The sequence below is a fragment of the Platalea leucorodia genome, assembly GCF_965183815.1.
Source record: "Platalea leucorodia genome assembly, chromosome: 9".
Taxonomy (NCBI): domain Eukaryota; kingdom Metazoa; phylum Chordata; class Aves; order Pelecaniformes; family Threskiornithidae; genus Platalea; species Platalea leucorodia.
In genome coordinates, this window is record NC_138831.1 from 29,934,776 (window position 1) to 29,952,726 (window position 17,951).

The 17,951-nt window shown below is 55.8% G+C and overlaps 1 protein-coding gene across 1 annotated transcript in view; it reads left to right on the forward strand.

The window, feature by feature from the left end:
* Window positions 1-17,951, forward strand: part of CCDC33 (coiled-coil domain containing 33) — a gene marked incomplete at both ends in the record, with an annotated part of 43,143 nt that overhangs the window by 23,869 nt on the left and 1,323 nt on the right. The window contains 10 exons of the mRNA XM_082321226.1: window positions 1,005-1,134; window positions 1,243-1,364; window positions 1,629-1,700; window positions 6,335-6,460; window positions 15,450-15,556; window positions 15,871-16,030; window positions 16,915-17,110; window positions 17,227-17,315; window positions 17,540-17,671; window positions 17,873-17,945. Of these exons, the coding sequence (XP_082177352.1) occupies window positions 1,005-1,134; window positions 1,243-1,364; window positions 1,629-1,700; window positions 6,335-6,460; window positions 15,450-15,556; window positions 15,871-16,030; window positions 16,915-17,110; window positions 17,227-17,315; window positions 17,540-17,671; window positions 17,873-17,945 (1,207 nt within the window). The remainder of the gene's footprint in view (window positions 1-1,004; window positions 1,135-1,242; window positions 1,365-1,628; window positions 1,701-6,334; window positions 6,461-15,449; window positions 15,557-15,870; window positions 16,031-16,914; window positions 17,111-17,226; window positions 17,316-17,539; window positions 17,672-17,872; window positions 17,946-17,951) is intronic.

A 17,951-nucleotide genomic window follows, 5' to 3' on the forward strand; every position in this document is an offset into this window, starting at 1 on the left:
CAGCAGTCAAAGCAAGCTGCATCCCAGCTAAAAATCCCAGCTGATGCTGGGGAGCCCCTGAAAAATTCCCAGCTGAGAGCGCCAGCCCAGTGCTGAGCCAGCACTAACAGCGCTGCCCGATGCAGCCCATCGCAGAGGTGTTTTTGGTCTCTGAAGCATCCCAGCCCCACTCTGCCCTTGCTAACAGCCCCCAGGGCTGGGTAATGCACTGCTGTGAGTCTCTGAGGTGCGTAATGCCCATTAACATCCCCAAACGTGAGCAGAGGGAGACCCCCCTTCTCCTCCCACCCTCCTCGACAAAGCAGAAATGTGCTGATGCAGAAAAGCCGATCGGCATCTTGTCCCCACTGAGCGATGCTGGCCGAGGGGATGGAGTAACAGCATTAAAAAGGAGCCACTGTCAATAATTTCTTGGCGCTGGGCAGCCGGTGTTAAGGCTGACCTTTGGAGAGCTGGCGGGGCTCTCCGAAGGCAAAAGGGAGCAGCTGCTGGTGGGGATGGACCGATGCCATTTCCAACGACAGATCGCAGCTCTGGGGATAAACATGTTGCCCGCTGTTCGATATCTATCAGGCAACCCAGACCTCATGCTTGCAGGCTTTCAGGGTCCATATATCATCACAAAACCCTTTCCCATGCGTGAATGCCAGGTTGTCCAACAGATATCAAAAGGCTCACCTTGGAGTCAGCACAGCTCATCCTTCAGGCTCTTCCCATTGTGTTTTTAAGCATGGGGAAGATGGTCCATGTGCTGTTTTCCTCCTCCAGCTCTGCAAGGGGGAAGATGCTGGCAGGGATTAGCCAGAGAGAAGCAACCAAGCTCAAAGACCCAGTAAAAACCAGTTCAAGCAACTGGGATTTGGGATTGCTTTTGAGCTAGGGATGGGATGCAGCTGCACAGGTTGTGCTTTTATTTACCCCCACCTCTCCTCTCCCTCCTATTTGCTTATTTATGTCTAGAGAGAGAAGGTATCTGAAGGATAATTTTCCTGTTGTCTCCTAAGATGTCCCGACCAGCTGGACCCCCAGAGCAGCCTATGTGGGACACTTCCTTCCTCTTCCAAGGCCGAGACGTGGCCACCATCTTCTCCAAAGACACCGCCCTGGCAATTGAATACTATCCATACAAAGCCAGTGAGTCTGGGGACCCCACCAAGAGTGCTCTTCCTTGTCCCAGGGTTTGGCTGGGAGCAGGTCCTGGGCTGCTGTGTCCCCAGCCAGCTGCTCTTGCCCCTTCCCCAGTGTGGGATGCTCCGGGCACCCTCGTTCCCATGGGATACTCGGTGCTGCCCCTCACCAGCTGCGTTTTCCGGGAGCTGGCAGCGCAGAGCGGCGGGATGCGCGTGGACGGTCTCACCATGCAGGTGAGCCAGGGACTGCGGGGTGACACTGGGCAGGGTGGCACAGCGATGGTACCTATAGGTGATGGTACCTATAGCTGCTGGCATGGTGGGAGGGATCTCCACATCTGGGTGGGCAGCCTGGCACATCCCGCAGGAAGCCAGGGTCCCTGCACCGAACCACAGCCCTGAACCCCTAGATGGTATCTGGGTGATGCCAAAGCCACCAGAGCCCTGGTAGAAACCCAGAGGCCAGCGTGGGCTGTGACTCTGTCTCTGCCTCCCCAGGGCACGGACCTCAAAACCACGTCTGGGGCCATCCCGACTGTGGGGCTCTGCCTGCAGCTCCTTCGATCGGAGGTGAGATGCTGGGGATGGTGAACCCCAAAGCAAGGAGAGATGGGGATGGGGACAGGCCAGGAGATGGCTCTTTAGAGCTGCCACCCTCTCTCCAAACCTCTCAGGTGGGGATCAGCTGGGCTGGATCCGGGTTTTATCCCTTGTGCCTGTTGTCTCAGGGCTCTGGATTGTGCTGCCAGGCAGCTGGAAAAAGCAGAGTCGTTTTTGTCCTTGTGCATCCGTCCCTTTCTCAGGGCTTTTGGCACGTGTTCATATTCCTGGAAAATCCTGGCTGGAGGCAGGGGGGCAGGCAGGGCACAGGCAGGGTATTTGGGAGAGGCTATACCCATCTCTGTGCAGAGAAGTGCCAGGCTAGTTAACCACAGTGACAAATGTCCAGCAGTCTTCATCCTTCAGCATTTGTGGTCCCCAGGGATGTCACAGCAGGGAGGGAATTTGTCTGCTTTTCCTGGGGAGGAGGGAACCCCACTTGTCCTTGGCTCCAGGACCAGCCCTTGGGCAGGTTAGGATGCGATCGATCTAATTACTGCAGCCGCAAGCCTCTGCTCCCATCTGCAAAAAAAAAAAATCCTATCCATAAAGTGAATTTGGGACAGGTCTGGATGCTGCACTGGCGACTGCATCCCCCCCGTCCCTGGGGGAGCTGCAGCGGGCCGGGGCCGGCTGGTGGGGGTCTTTGGAGTGATTGCCCAGGGGGGTCAGCGAAAAGGGGTCTGCGTGTGATGAATTATTCACATGGGTGTCACTAAGTGCAGAATTAATCCTTTTGCTTCCAGCTGGCTGCTGCACTAAATTATCACTCGCAGTCATGCGGGAAAATGCTGCGGAATTCATTTAGCTGATTATTGTTTTGATCTGGGAGCTGTAATTTTTTTTTCTCCTCTTCCCCAACCTCTCCCTTTCCCTCCCTCCAGCCCTGCCTTCCTTAATATATGTAAGAGCTGGGAGTGGAAACAAAAAAACAGGAGCCAGAGCCAGCCTTGGGCTCCGTGTCTGGTTAATTCATCCGGCGGCAGCCCGGGCAGACGGACCCAGAGCAATGCAAATCAATGAGCGAGCTGCTACCAAGCAGGGTGAGGGCAAGTTTGGCTCCTCCTGGCTTTGCCGAGGCCCTTGTTTCTTGCCTGGAGGTCAGGATTTTCTGAGGAAGATGCCCCAGCCAGCTGGCTGTGATCCCCAGCACCCCAAAACCGCAGCCCAGTGGGCAGAGGAGATGCTGCTGTGGTTGCAGAGGCAGAGCCTCTCCTCTCCCACTTTGGGCAGCCCCAGGCTTCAAGACATGCTTGAAGGCTGGATTTCCAAGTCCTCAGCTCATGGATTAGTCCTGAGCTCGGCTTTGGGACAGTAAGAAGTGGCCAAACAGGGGCCAAGAGGCAAAGATGGTCAATACAGGACCCGTACTGACCCAGTGAGGAATTGGGGCAACCTCCGTACCAGGGCTGTTCTTGGGGTGCGAGCAGCCCCAGCATCCCTGCCTGTCCTGCCCCATGCTCTCTCGCCCCACAGCTCCCCCCAGCCAGGTGCCAAAGGAGAACAGACTCACTGAGCTCATCTTGTTTCTTTTCTTATTTTTTTTTATTTTAATGTAGAGAGCTGAAAATGCATAACCTAGCTTGGCTGAGCTTTTTATAACAAACAGCAGCTAAATAAACCCTGGGCCATCTGTACTCCCCGGCGCACTCGGAGCCGGGCGTAAATCCCGGCTGCGCTGTGGCCTCTGTGGGGATTTCACCGACTCCTACCAGGGGTCTGGATGCTCCTGAGCTTGGCTTCGGATGCTCACATCGACCCTCCATGCTGGGAAAATATCCTCAGGGCCAGAGTTTTCTGGGGATAGGGGGCTCCCCATAAACAGGACTCATCCCCCCAGTATTTCTGCAGGGTCTCAAAACCCTGCTACATTTCTAATAGCCACAGGGAAAGGGTTTGGAGCAGCTGCTTTATTAAAAGCCAAGAGCCCAACACCAGGGATGAGCAAACAGGAGTCATGTTATCCCGGGGAAAGGGTAGTGCTGGGTTGCAGACCTCCCGCTCCCTGCAAAGGCACCAAGACCCTCGGGTTTGCCCCCACCCAGCCCGTTTCCCCACTGCCTTCATCCTCCTGCCCTCTCTCTTTGGAGCCCAAACGAGAACAAAAGACTTTGATCATCTCAGGGAGACAAAGAAATCAAAGACTTCAGCAAAACGCTGGCATTTTAGCAAATTAACAGCTGACACTGAAAAACTGGTGCAGGGGGAAAACCTGCAGCCGACTTCATCCACCTCCGTACTGGCTTGTGGCTCAAGGCACGGCTCCTGGTTTCCCTTCGTTCTTCTTTTTCCACCCCAAATTTGGTGTCTTGCCCAGGAAAGATGAGTTTGACCATGCAGCAGCCAGTGCCAAATCCATGTGCAGGGTCAGCAGGATGTGGTCCCCGATGTGCCCGGGGGATGCTGAGCCCCATCCGAGGGCTGGAAAATACACACCGGAGGAACCTTTATTCCTAAGGGATTTATACATCACCCCTGTTTATTAACCAGCCCTGTTTTACTCTTTGTTTTGGCACGACCCCACCTTGCTTGGCGCATTAACTCAGCACTTGGGACCTTCGGGGTCACCTCAAGCCTCCACCACCCGTTTTGCTGAGTGCCCTTGGACATGTCACCTGAGATGTGGTCTGGGGACGTGCCGGCATGTGGTGACAGCCTCTGAAAAAAAGGGAAAATCTAGTGCTGTTTTTTTCCAGGCAAGGAAAAAAAATCAACAGGCTGGCTATATCATTGCTTAAACAGCCTTAATTTATGTAATTGCTGCCATTTAAAACCAGAAGCAGATCGGCGGCTGGCGTAAATTGTCACAGAGCCGGGGTGTAAATTGTCACCATGCCAGCCTGGCGACCAAAGCCCTTTTGGGCTGGCAAAAAAATGGGTTTATGATTGGTTGGGAAGGGGGGAATCACCATGCATTTCCCATTATTTCAGCCTGTCTGGCCAGGTTTGTCCTCCATGAGCACCAAAATTGGGTTTTTATTCCCAAACCACATTGCAGGGGATACAGAAGCTGGTGAAAGGCTTGTTTTGGGGAAACATCGGCCTGCCCTGCTGAGCATCTTCTCTTGGTGAGCTGGCTGAGGGCTTTCGGCACAGCCGAACTGCTGGCAGCTGAGCTCCTGCTTGCCAACTCTTGATTGACACCTGTCCATCAAACATATCACCCATTCCCCTTATCACATGGCGGATTACAAGAGACTTTATGGCATCACTGCTGTCTGGGAGCGGTGTTAGCCAGGGAGAGCCAAGCTAGCGAGGAACCAAAAAAAAAAAAAAAGCAGGGAATGTCTTTGTTAAGGAGAATTTGTTGGTTTCCGCCCGCTGGTCCTGGGGGAGCGTTCAGGGCAGCGCTAATTGAATTAAGAGCACGTGCGCTCTGGCAAGCAGCTCTCTGATGGGCAATGGTGACGGGGCCGGGCTGGCCATCGCTCCAGCGCGGCGGGCAGCAGCTGTACGCCGGCCCTGGTAATTGCAGGCAGAGCCTAAACTGTTGCATTTTGCATGATGCTATTCCCCGCGGAGGGGGAAAGTGGTGGGGCGGGGGGCATCTTCACCCCAGCTTTGATGCTGGGGGAGCTTGGTTGAGGTCGGGGTCGGTGGCGTAATGAAATGCGGCGGCACAGGGGATGCTGATGCTGATGGTGTTAATGAGACAGCGATGGGGAAGGGCACGGGGACGCCTCCGGACACCGCCTCATCCCCACTGCTGCAGAGGGGGGATGCTCACTGCCCTCGTTAGCTGCACTAACGAGGTGAGGCCGGGTGCAGGCACGGAGTAATACCCAGTGAGGGCCATTTCGCCGCTGCTCATGCCCGCAGCCAATTTGGAGAGGACGCCCAGCCTGATTGCTCGGTTGGCGAAGCAAAGAGAGCATCTGCGAGGCGGGGAGGTGGGGGATAGCCGAGGATTTGCTGGGTCATGGTCGCCGGCTCCCGGGCAGTGAAATAGGTGGGTGCCAGGGTGCCATGCCTCGATGCAAGGATCCCAGTGACAAGGCCAGTCCCCATCACCCAAACCTGCCTCAATACTGGGAGTCAGGATGGCCAGGACAGGGCGAGGGTTCCTGTCCATGACCTTGCCATCACAGGCAGCAGCAAGGAGCGCAGGGACTCCATCGTTTATTCCATTAGATCTGACTTCCCCCTGTAACCAGATTAGACGGGAGTCTATAAAAGCCAGGCTGGCGGGAGGAGAACAGGGCGTGCAGAGCCGGGCACGGGAAATGAGGGGCAGGGAAATCACATTACTGCTGCCGGCAGCATCTGGCAGGGGGTCTGGTAGGGGCTGCCGGTGTGCCGAAGGTGCCTTATCTGGCAGGCACCAAAGCCAGGAGCAGCGCCAGGTGGCAAAGTGGCTTTTAGCATCCCTTTGTGCCCGCAGGACCTGCGTACCCACCTCCTGCCCACCCGGGGAAGGGGAGAGACGGGCTGAACTGGCTAACCCACGGCTCTTTCCTATCATGCCAGTCCTAGTGGCATATTGGGGATGTGGATGGTGGGACAGGGCACATGCAGCAGGGGCAGCTCAGTCCGGGTGCCCCCTCCTTGCCCCTGTCACCGCATCCATCCAGCCAGCCCACAGACCGTTGCCTCTCCCTTCCCAGAGACCAGCGGCGTTCCTGACCCCGTCGTGCAGCGATGCCCTCCCCAGCCTGGACCCCGCCACCACCGGCACGCTCAAGAGGGGTGAAGAGCTGCGGGCAGCCTCCATGCACCCATTTTATTGCCAGGTAAGAACCCATGAGAGCAGCCAGTGATGCCATGCCAGCACCCTGTCCGCTGCATCGCCAGGCCAGCCTCCACGAAGGCATGCACCCTGACTCGTAACTGAAAAACTGGCATAAATCCCAATTTTTAATCTCTCTTCCAATGTATGCATTGCTGGCAGCGGTGGGTTTTATCCATAGCCTGGTTGTACGAATAATTTCTTGTATTGTGCCCATGGAGGAGCTTTTCCATCAGTGCCTGCAACCCTGGTCCCTGGCTGTTTCGGGGAGGCACGGGGGCTGGAGGGGGGACAGCATCCCTTCACCTTGCTGGGGGCAGCACTCACCAGAGCAGCCTGGATGCACCAGCTTCGATCTGATTGCTCAATCCCAAATCCATTTAGCAAATTCTCTCCTATTCCTGCTGCATTATGTTGGAGACCCCAGGCACCTCCAGCTCATACCTTTTGGCTCCAGGAAAAAAAAAAAAGGCAGCTGCTCTCCTCCTCCAGCCCTTTGTATTGATAAATGGAGCCCTTGGATGAATTCAAACCCAGCCCTCATGGTACCTTCCTGTACTTTAAGCCGTCTGCCTTTAAAAATAACAGGTCGTTAAACCTCAATTCTGCTTATTAAATAGCTGGGAGGGAGGAGGAGGAGGGGCCCTGTGCTGCCCAGATGCCCAGCTCTTTCCCCACCAGCGGCTGCCCAAACCCCACCTTCAACCCAATCCCTCTCCCTGCGATTCAGGCTGCAAAGCAGGAAGAAAATTAGCAATAAAAAACAATCATAAAAATACAGAAAAGCTATTTTTTTTTCCTCCAGCTGTTTTAATTCCTCCAATCCACTGAGCTTTATTGCTTCCTTTTCTGTGGCTGCAGCGGCTGCTTTATGCCCAGCCTAATAGAAACCCGTAATGGGGCGTGCGGAGGCGGGTACCACAGCACAGCTTAAATGTGATGAGGATGTGAGGTCCAAAATTGATGGACCAAATTGCCCCAGGGCTCCAGAGAACCCCCAACACCCTTCAGACCCACACAGGATCCGGCTCTGGCATCACTACATGGTCCAGGCGATGCGTTTTCACCCGTTTGCTTGCGCTGATGCCCTGAGCAGCCTCAAATCCAGCTCGCTGTATCCTCACAAGAGCACCCCTGTGTCAATAAAGCGAGGGAGAGTGGGAAGTGGTTTCAAGGATGCTTCCAGCAGGACAACGGGAGCTGGGCAGGACAGAAAGGGTTTGCACAAGCCCTGAGCACACCCCACCCTGCCCTTTTTCTGGCTAAAAATGCTAGAAAGCATTGCCGGTAGGATTATTTTTTCCCCCAACCTTTGACAGCTATTTGCTTTCTTTTTTGCTTTTTTCTTCCCCCTAAAGCACAAATTATTTTCACTCCACTTGCATTGCAACACAGGGGGATTTGCTTGGAAAGCCCTGGAAAGCCCATCTCCTGACAGCCCTGGGAATCAGGGCTGACACCCTACTAATGGAGCGTGCGGGAGGGAGGGAGCCGGGACATGACAGCCCCCCCAGCAGCGGGGTCTAGGGGGGTCTTGGGCAGGAGCACTTGGCTGATCACAGCCCTGTCACTTCTTCCCACTCTGCTCTGGCTGATCAAACTCAGATCCCCATCCCTACCCTGCGGCTTTCGAGGTCCTGCTCTGGATCTGCTCGTTAATGCCTTCATTAAAAATAGGGGGGGTGAGGAAAACAAAGCGATGAGGAATATTATCGGAGATGGGGTAACCCTTCCCTGCCCTGGTCCCACGGAGGCAGAAAAGCCTCTGGGCAATTTTGTGCTGGGACATTAAACCCCGCCTTGGGCTTACCAAGGTTTGAGGCTGATTTCTGAGGGACGAAATATTTGACCTTAGGCTGAGGTTTACTCTGGGCTCAGCCTAACCGTGTTTTTCTACCCTTCTGCCCTCTCGCTGAATAGATTTGCGCCTCTCTTACCAGTCGATGAATAATTTACAAGCAGCACTTAACGATTAGGGGGGCATTTTCTCCAACCTCTTCAAACATTTGCTTCATCTTCAAGCCTTTCTTTCTCCACTCCCATCACCCGTATTTCCCTGACCTGTCGACGCTGGGGGTTTTACAAGCCAAAGGGCCTCTTGAGGGGCTGGGAGAGGTATATGGCATTTTTTTTTTCCTTGCTGGCATTTTGTTCCCAGAACTGCACATGTCCCATCAGCTCCATCACATAAGATGAGAGTCCAGATGTGCAGGTTGTCCCCCCCAAACACACCATGGCATGGTAGAACAGGCAGCAGTGATGGGGGCAGGATTTCTTGCTTGCCAGCAGCATTGGGGCCCCTTTGCTGGACCCATTTCCAGCTGCCAGGTGACCTCCCAGGAAGATGGGGGCTCCTATGCCCACTGAGTGGGTCCTTCTCCCTCAGCAAGCTGGGAGGGGACCCCCAACACAGTAAGGCACTGCTGAGCCCAGCTGCTCCTTGGGGCTGGTGCCTGCAAAGGTGGCCTGCTGGCAAGCAGAGTGGGACGCAAGGGGGATGTGAAGGATGAGGATGCTGCAAGGGAAAAGGGTGCTGCATGGGGAGACGGTGCTGCAAGAGGTGAAGATGCTGCAAGGGCTGAGGGTGCGGCAAGGGGAAAGAGTGCTGCAAGAGGCAACGATGCTGCAAGGGGGGAAGGTGCTGCAAGGGACAAGGGTGCTGCAAGGGGAGAGGGTACTGTGAGGGGAGAGGGGGATGTGAAGGATGAGGATGCTGCAAGGGAAAAGGTTGGTGCACAGGGAGGTGCTGCAAGGGGTGAAGATGCTGCAAGGGCCAAGGGTATTGCAAGGGCTGAGGGTGCAGCGAGGGGAGAGGGGGATGTGAAGGTTGAGGATGCTGCAGGGGACAAGGGTGCTGCGGGGGGGAAGATGCTGCAAGGGATAAAGATGCTGCAAGGGCTGAGGGTACTGCAAAGGGAGAGGGTGCTGCAAGGGATGAAGATGCTGCAAGGGCTGAGGGTGTTGCAAGGGCCAAGGGTGCTGCAAAGGGAGAGGGTGCTGTGAGGGGAAAGGGTGCTGCAAGGGAAGAGAGGGATGCGAAGGATGAGGATGCTGTGATGGGAAAGGGTGCTGCAAGGGAAGAGAGGGATGCGAAGGATGAGGATGCTGTGATGGGAAAGGGTGCTGCGAGGGAAGAGAGGGATGCGAAGGATGAGGATGCTGCAAGGGGAGAGGGCGCTGCAAGGGGAGAGGAGGATGTGAAGGTTGAGGATGCTGCAGGGGAAAAGGGTGCTGCAGGGAGCGAAGATGCTGCAGGGACCGAGGCCGCCGCAAGGGCCGGGGCGGCCCCGCTCCCCCGCAGCCCGCGGCTGCCGGCCGGCCCGGTGCGGGCTGCAGCCCCATCTAGCGTCAGCCCCGCCGCCCTGCCGGGCCTCCGGGAGCGGGAGCGGGGAGAGCCCGGGATGCAGGCAGGAGCGGTGGCAGGGTTGGGCTGAGGATGCTCCGCCCTGGCCCCCGGGCGAGGCTCGGTTGGGTTTGCCGGAGAGCTGGACACCCATGGGTGTCCGAGCACCCACAGGCACCAGGCTCAGCGTGTGTCGGTCTGGGTGGGTTTCCCCAGAACGCTCGTTACACAGGATTAAGCCAATTAATAAAAGAGGCCCATAAATCAGCTAATGTGACCCTAGATGATATTTATGCCCATCTTACTTTTCAAGGAGATTAAGGATTCAGCAATTTGCTTCCCCTTTTATTTAATTAGCTTTTGGCCCTGGTGATGATGAACATGGTGCACGAGGATGCCGTGCTGAGGGTGGGTCCCTCAATGTCCCCCTTGTGTGACACTGGGGCATGGATGCGGTAACTGCATCCAGCAGTCACAAAGAGGGGAGAGGCTCTAATGGGATTTAGAGTATGGCAGAAGCCTCCCAGCCACCCCAAATCCAGCTGCAATAGCCCCAGTCCATGCTTCCAGCCTGGCTAGGCTGGGGGAGAGTAAAAGCAGCTGGAAATGCTGATTTCTCCAGGGCAAGATGGGACAAGGCAGGATGGCAAGGAGGGGGACAGAGGGACATGGCTTTTGCAGGGCAGTGGAGGGTGCTGGAGGGACAGGGACCCAATGGTGGAGGGGTGGAGGAGGCTGGGAATGGGTTTGGGGTTTTGCAAATAGTCTGAGTGCCACAGCTACATTGCATGAGGGGTTTTTTTAGTGATCCAGGCTCCTGGCAGGTGTGGGAAATGGGTTGCGTTTAGTGGACTTTGCATGTGCTTCTCCTGCTTGGGTCTGGGTGACTGCAGGAGGGTATGGACCAGGGACCCCAGCAGTGAGCTAGAGCAGGGGAAAAAGAGAAAACTGGCTCCAAAATACCATTTTTTTCTCTGTTTGGAGGTGCACACATTGGCATCTGTGTGCCCTTGTATGTCCTGCTGCAACCCACTCCTGGCAGCGCTACTAAGCCCTTGGTGAACATAGCACAGAAGGGCTTATCCATCCTCATTTAGTGACTTCTCAGCCTTTGCCGGTGCTAATTAATGAAAGATGGGTCCCTGTGGTTGGGGGGAGATGCTCAGGGTGGTGGGTGCTCAGGGTGGTGGGTGGCAGCAGGTCCTGCACGACGCTGGGTGCTCTTGGCACGGTGGCTTGTGGTGTTGATGGATTTATGCTCACTGCTGAAATGCAAGGGGCATTTTATCAGTAAAACCAGTCAATACATAAGCAAACATGAAAATGGATGGCCACAGCGCTGGCAATAAACTGCCTGCCAGGCCAAGGGCAAGTCACGGCAGCGCCTGTCACCGGGGGTGATGCGAATGCTCGGGTTTTATCTCTCTGCAGCCACTTATTTTTCAAAGCCCAGGGGATGCAAACACTTTGAGGGCGCTTAAAAAGTGTGGGGCTAGAGGAGGTTATTTAACTCAGGTCCCATGTACAGATTTTAAAAGGTATGCTTGGAAAACAGACTCTTCGGGGAGCTGCCAAGTGTTGCCAAGTCTCCCACTGGTACTGGTTTTTTTTTGTGATATTTCTCCACGTCTTCACATCCCCAGTTGCTGGAAACATGTTTATCTTAAGAACAGATGAGGCTTTTTTCCTAGGAGGAAAAAAACCTGCAAAGACCCAGCAGGAACCCAGAGTAACAGTTGTAACCTGTTTCTCTAATTTTTTGATCTCAGGAGGGGGCTTTTTTAGGCCTGGTCCCAGTTTGTGGTCATGGGTGAGCAGCAGCACTGGGGGAATGCTCTGACCCATGCTGGGAGGAGACACCCATCCTGGGAGGCTCTGCTGACCTCCCCTTCCTCCCTTTCCCCCTGGTCACCATGAGCAGCAGGACATCACTTAGGGCTATCACTCGGGATGTCCCCATCCCTCCTAAAAGCAGCCCCGTGCAGCAGGATGGGGGAAAAATTGTTTTTCAGGAGCCAGGAGCTGACTCAGCTAGAGTTTGCTCTCAAAAGTCATCCCACCTCTTCCTAGCCGCCGATTTTCTTTTTTTTCTTTTTTTTTTCTTTTTTTTCTTTTTCTTTGAGCAAAATAAACCAGCAGCGACTCACAGAGGAATCATAGTCCCTGCTGGTGGCACGACTGCTTTCTTGAGCCTTATCTTGAAGAAGCAGGCAGGCAGGTGGGAGCATGAGGAACGGTCGTCTCTACACTGAGTATCTTGCCTCCCCAAGTTACCCAGTGTAATCCAGAGGCTTTTATTTCCTTGTACGACACGATATCAGCAGCCAGCAGCTGGGCCCCGAGCCGGATAGTGATGGTAATCGCCTGCCCTAAAATCATCGTCCTAGCTGGGGAGGGAGCAGAAGATGTGGTGTCTCTATTAAATCGAACTTGGCTCACATTAAGCGCTTTTCAATGCAATCCAATTAACTCTTAAATTGAATTGTAATGCTTTGGCTAATATACCCCGCCCCAGCACGGCTCCCCACCCTAACCCCGATGGATGGGAGGGGAGTTCAGCCTTAGTTTAATCAGATAAAACCCCGCTTATTTGCTGCCTTTCGCCGGCTGGTGCATCCTGCCAAGGTATGTGGGGAGCAGCCAGGCTAAAAATCTCCATATTTCCCCCAGGTGACCTGCAAATCCTTTGATTTTGGAAGTAGAAGGACAAAAAAAAAACAGTTGCCCCATTGACCTGCCCACCCAGATGTTGTCCTGAGGATGGGTTTGGGTACTGGTGTGTCCCCGGGGAGGGGCTGGGGGCATCGGGGACCTGACATGCCCCCCCAGCCCCATCCAGTACCCGTGTCCCAAGGGGATGGGTAAGGTTGATGGGGGCATTGGGCGAAGCAAATGAAGGCATCATTATCTCCTGATGGTTTCGTGAGCTTTTGTTACAGAAAGGAGGGGAAAATGGGATTTTTTTTCCTTCTGATCTTCCTAAGCTGCTGCAGCAATTTTTTTTCTCAGATATGTAAATCTGAGCTTATCCCATCTTCATAACAATTAAGGAATTGGGCTTAATACTCATCCAGGGACGCTTTATTTGTTGAGCTAGAGGGCGATTGTGTTGCAGAAGGGGCTGGTGCGCTGCCAGGGACTCAAATGCCTCCGTGCTCACAAGTGAAACAAGTTGGCCTGTCCTCAGCCTCCCTCCAGGGTGCAATGCTGTCCTCTCCCCAGCCAGAGATGGGGTCAGGCCATGCCATGCGCATGCAGAATCCTCTGGCACACCCTATTTTCGGCCACGTTTGGACCTTCCCGCCTCCTGCGGGGGTTTATTGCTAGCCCCCCCACCTCGCTTCAGTCTGTGCTGCTCCGTCTGGAGATGAATTGATTCCAGCAGTCAAAGCTAATCGGATACATCAAAGCGTCTCGGAGCAATTTGTTAAGTAAATAAAAAAAAAACTTGGCCTAAGCAAATACGGGAAGGAGGGGGGTGGCTCATCAGGGCAGATTAAAGGCTCTAAAGGCAGGGGAAGCTTCAGAGGCTTGGAAATGATGGGGAAAAAAAATTAGTGATTGCCAGGAGTTTCAAAGCTTCCATCATTTCCGATGTGGATTCCCAGCCTTTCATCCTGGACCCCTGCAGGAAGGAGAGACACAGCTATCTCCGGGTGGATTTGAGATAGGAGGTATAGGGGAAAACGTGTTCAAATACCCTTAACTCTGCCCCTGTCCCCAGAGGCAGTGCCGGGGAGATGCTGGGACAAGTGTGGGCAGAAATACGGGTCTGTGGGTGTCTGAGCAGCATTAGGCCAGAACTAAAGGCTGGGGATGGTTTTCCAGCCTCTGCAGGTGTTGTTTGAGCCTAGAAAAGCCATGGTTCAAGCCAGCAGCTTCCAGGGTAGGCAGGGAAAGCAGCTGCCCAGCCCAGGCAAGCCAAGTGCAGTCCCGTGCATTATTGATGGAGCAGATAATTGTACGCTTCCCACCGGCTCTTTGATGAAAAATTGATGGCGCGGGACGAAGTAGCAAAGGGCTCCATCGACTTACACTGGCCTCTTTGTTTCTTAACAAACACTGAAGGAGAGGTGGCTGCGGGATGCTGCAACGGGTGGAGGCACAAGAGCCTCTGTGGCTACCCTGAAAGGGGGACGGGACTGGGGGACCAGTTAGAGCAGAGCATCCCTTGCCTTAAAATGCTATAAATGCAATCTCGGGATGAAAGTGGGGTTTGATCAGTGAATTATTCAGCAAATTATTCTCGGCTTGGGATCAGGCCAAACCCCAAGGCAGAGCTGAAGCGCGATGCTGCCCAACATCTCCAAGATGTGGGTCCTCAGAAGTTAATTGAGTGTTTGAAACATCAGAGGAGCGTGCTGGGAGGGGAGAGCGTTTCCATGCCCTCATCCAAGGCATGGAAATGAGGTGATGTCACCACCAGAGCCACCCATCTGGGACCCAGTGGTGGCTGCCACCGAGTCACCTCCTTGGGTCTGTGCTGCTGGGAGCAGGAGATAAGGCAACGGCAGCCAAAACTGGGCTGGGGCTGGGGAGAGAGGGCTGGGGGCAGCGAGGGGCTGGTGTCTCAAAGGGAGTGTTCGCAGGCAGGCAGCACTGTGGGCAGGTGCTGCCTGCTGCCCCAGATGGCTTTGGAAGTGGCTGTAGGACGCCAATGGGACATGCGATGGTTGGAGGGATGCTAAAGGGGAAGAGATGCGGGTGACCAGGACAAGGAGCAGCAGAGAGAGCTGCCTGCACTTGCCTGCACCTGGAATGCACCCATCAGGGTGCAGCCTGGTGATTTTAGGCACTGAGTTGCTGCAGGGAGGAGTTGCTAAGATGAGGGTTGTGTTGTAGCAACAGCCGCCAGCGTGCCAGGCTGCCGGGGGGCCCTGCGCCACTTAAATCCCTTTGCCAGCAGAAAGACCCTGGGAAAAACAGCTTTTCCTCATGTTGCAACACCCCGGCATCGCTGTAAGTCCACCGGCCAGCAGCTCGGGTGGTGGCAAGGGGACGGGATGTTCGCCCAGGGGTGGCCAAGCCACTGGGGAGTTTGTTTGGGGCAGGCAGAGCCTGGCAACCCACTGGTGGGCAGGGTTGTCTGCCAGGAGCGGGGTGCTGGGGGGACTGGGGCACCGCGGGAGCGGGGATGATGCTGTACTACAGACCCTTCTCCTCCACTGTGAGTCCCAGGGGGCGGTGGGTGGGGATGGGGATGTCACCCTGTTGCTGGTGTCACCAATGGGAGCTGAGGACCCAGAGGTGCCTGTTACAGGGACAGCACCCTGTTGGGGTTGCTTTCAGTCACAGCCAAATTTCCTCCTGAGGGTGCATGGCTCAATGGTCCAGCCATGAGATGATGCTCAAAGCCAGGCATTTCTGTGTGTCCCCATCCTCAGGAGAAGGTCTTCCAGCCCCACCATGTTGTATCCAAGCCTCAAAGGGGGATGCTTGAAGCATCGCAGCCAGCGATGCCAGAGGTTTTTGGGGCAGGGCTGGATCCTGCCCCCAGAGCAATGATGGCAAAGGCGATTTGCTCCAGGTGAAAGCCAGGAGAGCAGCTCCTGGCTGTGGGGAAGGGGCTGAAGGAGCTTGCTGCTCCTCTTGCAGGGCTTTCCCCATCCTGCTCCTCATCCTCACCCTCTGCTATGATGTCTCCTGCCAGCTCCACCGAGATGATGTGGCCCTCCCGGTGGCTGATGCCATGGCCAGCATCCTGCCAGGAAAGCAGCCATTCCCATGCAGGATGGGAGCCCCGTCAGAGGAGCGGAGGTACGGGGGCCACGCCAGTTTTGCAGCCCCCTCTTGGCTCCTTCTTCTCATCCTCCTTGTGGTGGTTTCCTCCATTCTCCCTATGTTTTCCCCAGCAGCTTCTCCTCCTGCCCCATCACTGCCAATCTTCTTCCTCATCTCCTCCAGGCTCCCACCCTCCCTGCACCCCCATCCCCAGCAGCACTTGCCTGGCCCCCTGGCACCCTGAATAGGCACCTGTCCCCTACGGAGGGCTCCCCAGCCAACGCTTTTCTGGTGTTTTACTCCATTGGGAGCAGCTGGCCAAGAGTGTCCACCCACTCTCTGCTCTGTAGGTCCCAAGAGATCATCAGGGACCACCAGGAGCCGGTGAGTGCCGGGGAGGCTGGCGGAGCAGGGGGCAATGTGGGCACCAGGGGGGACAGCAATGACCCCGAGGTGGTTCCTGGCTCCTGTGGGGACCAAAGACAGGCTGCTGTCGGCTCTACACTGCCCGTGAGTGAAGGTCTTGGGGGGCAGGCAGCCCTTGCATTTCTCTTGGGCATGAACTGAGTCCTGGATGAAACAGCTCTTGGGCAGATGGAAAGAGCTGAGCCTCTGGCAGCACCTGCTCCCCCCTTCCCCCCTTCCCCAAGGCTGGTGATGCTGCTGCACCCTCTCCCCATGCCCTGGCCCCCCCGTGAAGGCCATTCCCAAGGCTGGGAGCAGGGGGCCGGGGGAGCTGGAGGCACGTGGCTCCCCGTGGCCAAGGTCCCTGCTGCCAGGATCCTTTCCACAACCCAGCATGGCAGGGAGGGATTCAGGAGGGCCAGCCTGAGAAGACACAGACCCTCGGGGAATTATTTCCCCCAGCATCACCTGGCAAGACTTTCCCAGCCGCACAGGTGCTAAAAAAAAACCCCAGGCTCATCTGTACAAAACATTCATCCCTCTGTTATTCTTCACTACCTCTCTTTTTCTAAAGACCTGCAAAGTCCTGTAAGGCTCAGAGCTTGAGGTTGACCCCCAGCTCTAACACTGCTCCACACCACACCCTTGGGAGAGTTGTTTTTCCACCAAGGGGGTGGTAGGAAGAGATGGAGAAATGGGGAGGGGACTCTGCGGGGTGGAGGGAGAGGTGGAAAGAAGAAGGTTTGGAGGGACAGGAGAGAAGGATGGATGGTTGGAGAAGAGAAGGATGGATGGATGGATGGATGGATGGATGGGTGGATGGGAAAGAAAAGGATGGATGGTTGCAAGAGGAGGGAAAAACCTGGATGTTCCTTAGCTCCTCCATGGTGGGTCTAACCCTCAAGACAAATATCCTCAGCTGAGCTCTTGGTGCTGGGGAAAGCCCGGGCTGGCAGCGGGGTGCCAGTGGCTCTGCTCTGGGCTGGCAGGAGGCGAGCAGCTACTGCCTGGCACTGAAGCGAATGGCGGGGGACCTCCTGTCCCTGCGCAAGCACGTCACCAGTCTGGAGGTGGAGAATGGGCACCTGCGGCGCAGCCTGGCCTCGCAGGAGGAGCTGGGCCACGCTCTGCTCACTGATGTGGACCTGGATGTCATGACCCGGGAGGAGCTGCTGGACAGGCTTGGTGCGTGATGGGGAAGTGGGGTGGGTGGAAATTAGGGGACCCCTTTCCCTGGCACAGAGAAGGGGACCACACCGTCCCCTGGCCGGGTGCCGAGGACACGGCATGGGCTCTTGCAGCCACCCTCAAGCGCAAGCTGGTGGCTGGCACGGCAGAGATGAAGAGGCTGAAGGACCGTATGCAGCAGCTGCAGAATGAGCTGATCCGGGTATGGATGCCAGCAGGAGTGGGCAGGGGCTGCCCAAGGGAGGGGGTGGGGGTAGAGGAGCAGGGGGGCAGCAGGGAGAGCATCACAGCACCCCTATAGCCAAGCAAGTGCCTGAGAGCCCCAGGACCCCCACCATGAGGCTCTCCCAGTCCTACAAGTGATGGCCCAAGGCTTGAGGCTCAGCACAGAGGTCCCTGGGGGCTTTTCCCCTTCCTCCTCCCCAGAAAAATGACCAGGAGAAGGAACTGGTGCTGCTCCAGCAAGCCCAGCGGCAGCAGCAAGCCACTCTGAGGAGGTGCCAGCAGAAGGTAGCCAAGATGAAGGGCTTGGAGGAGACTGTGAGGCAGCAGGAGAAGGTGAGTTGGGGGGCACAAGGTTGGGGTGAGAAGGGCAGGTTAAGGGGCACAACGCTCTTTGGAGAAGATGGGACCCTTTGGCTTGTTCCACCCCTCCATGACCACTGTCTGGTGCCAGAGGGGATGTGATGGCCACCACAGCCTTTCATCGAGCTGTCCCATGCCCTGGTGACATGGGGATAGCTCTACTCTCTCCCACAGGTGATCGAGGCAATGGAGCGGATGCTGCAGGAGAAGCTCGCCGGGGCAGGCAGGAGTGCTGAGAAGCCAGTGGGTGGGT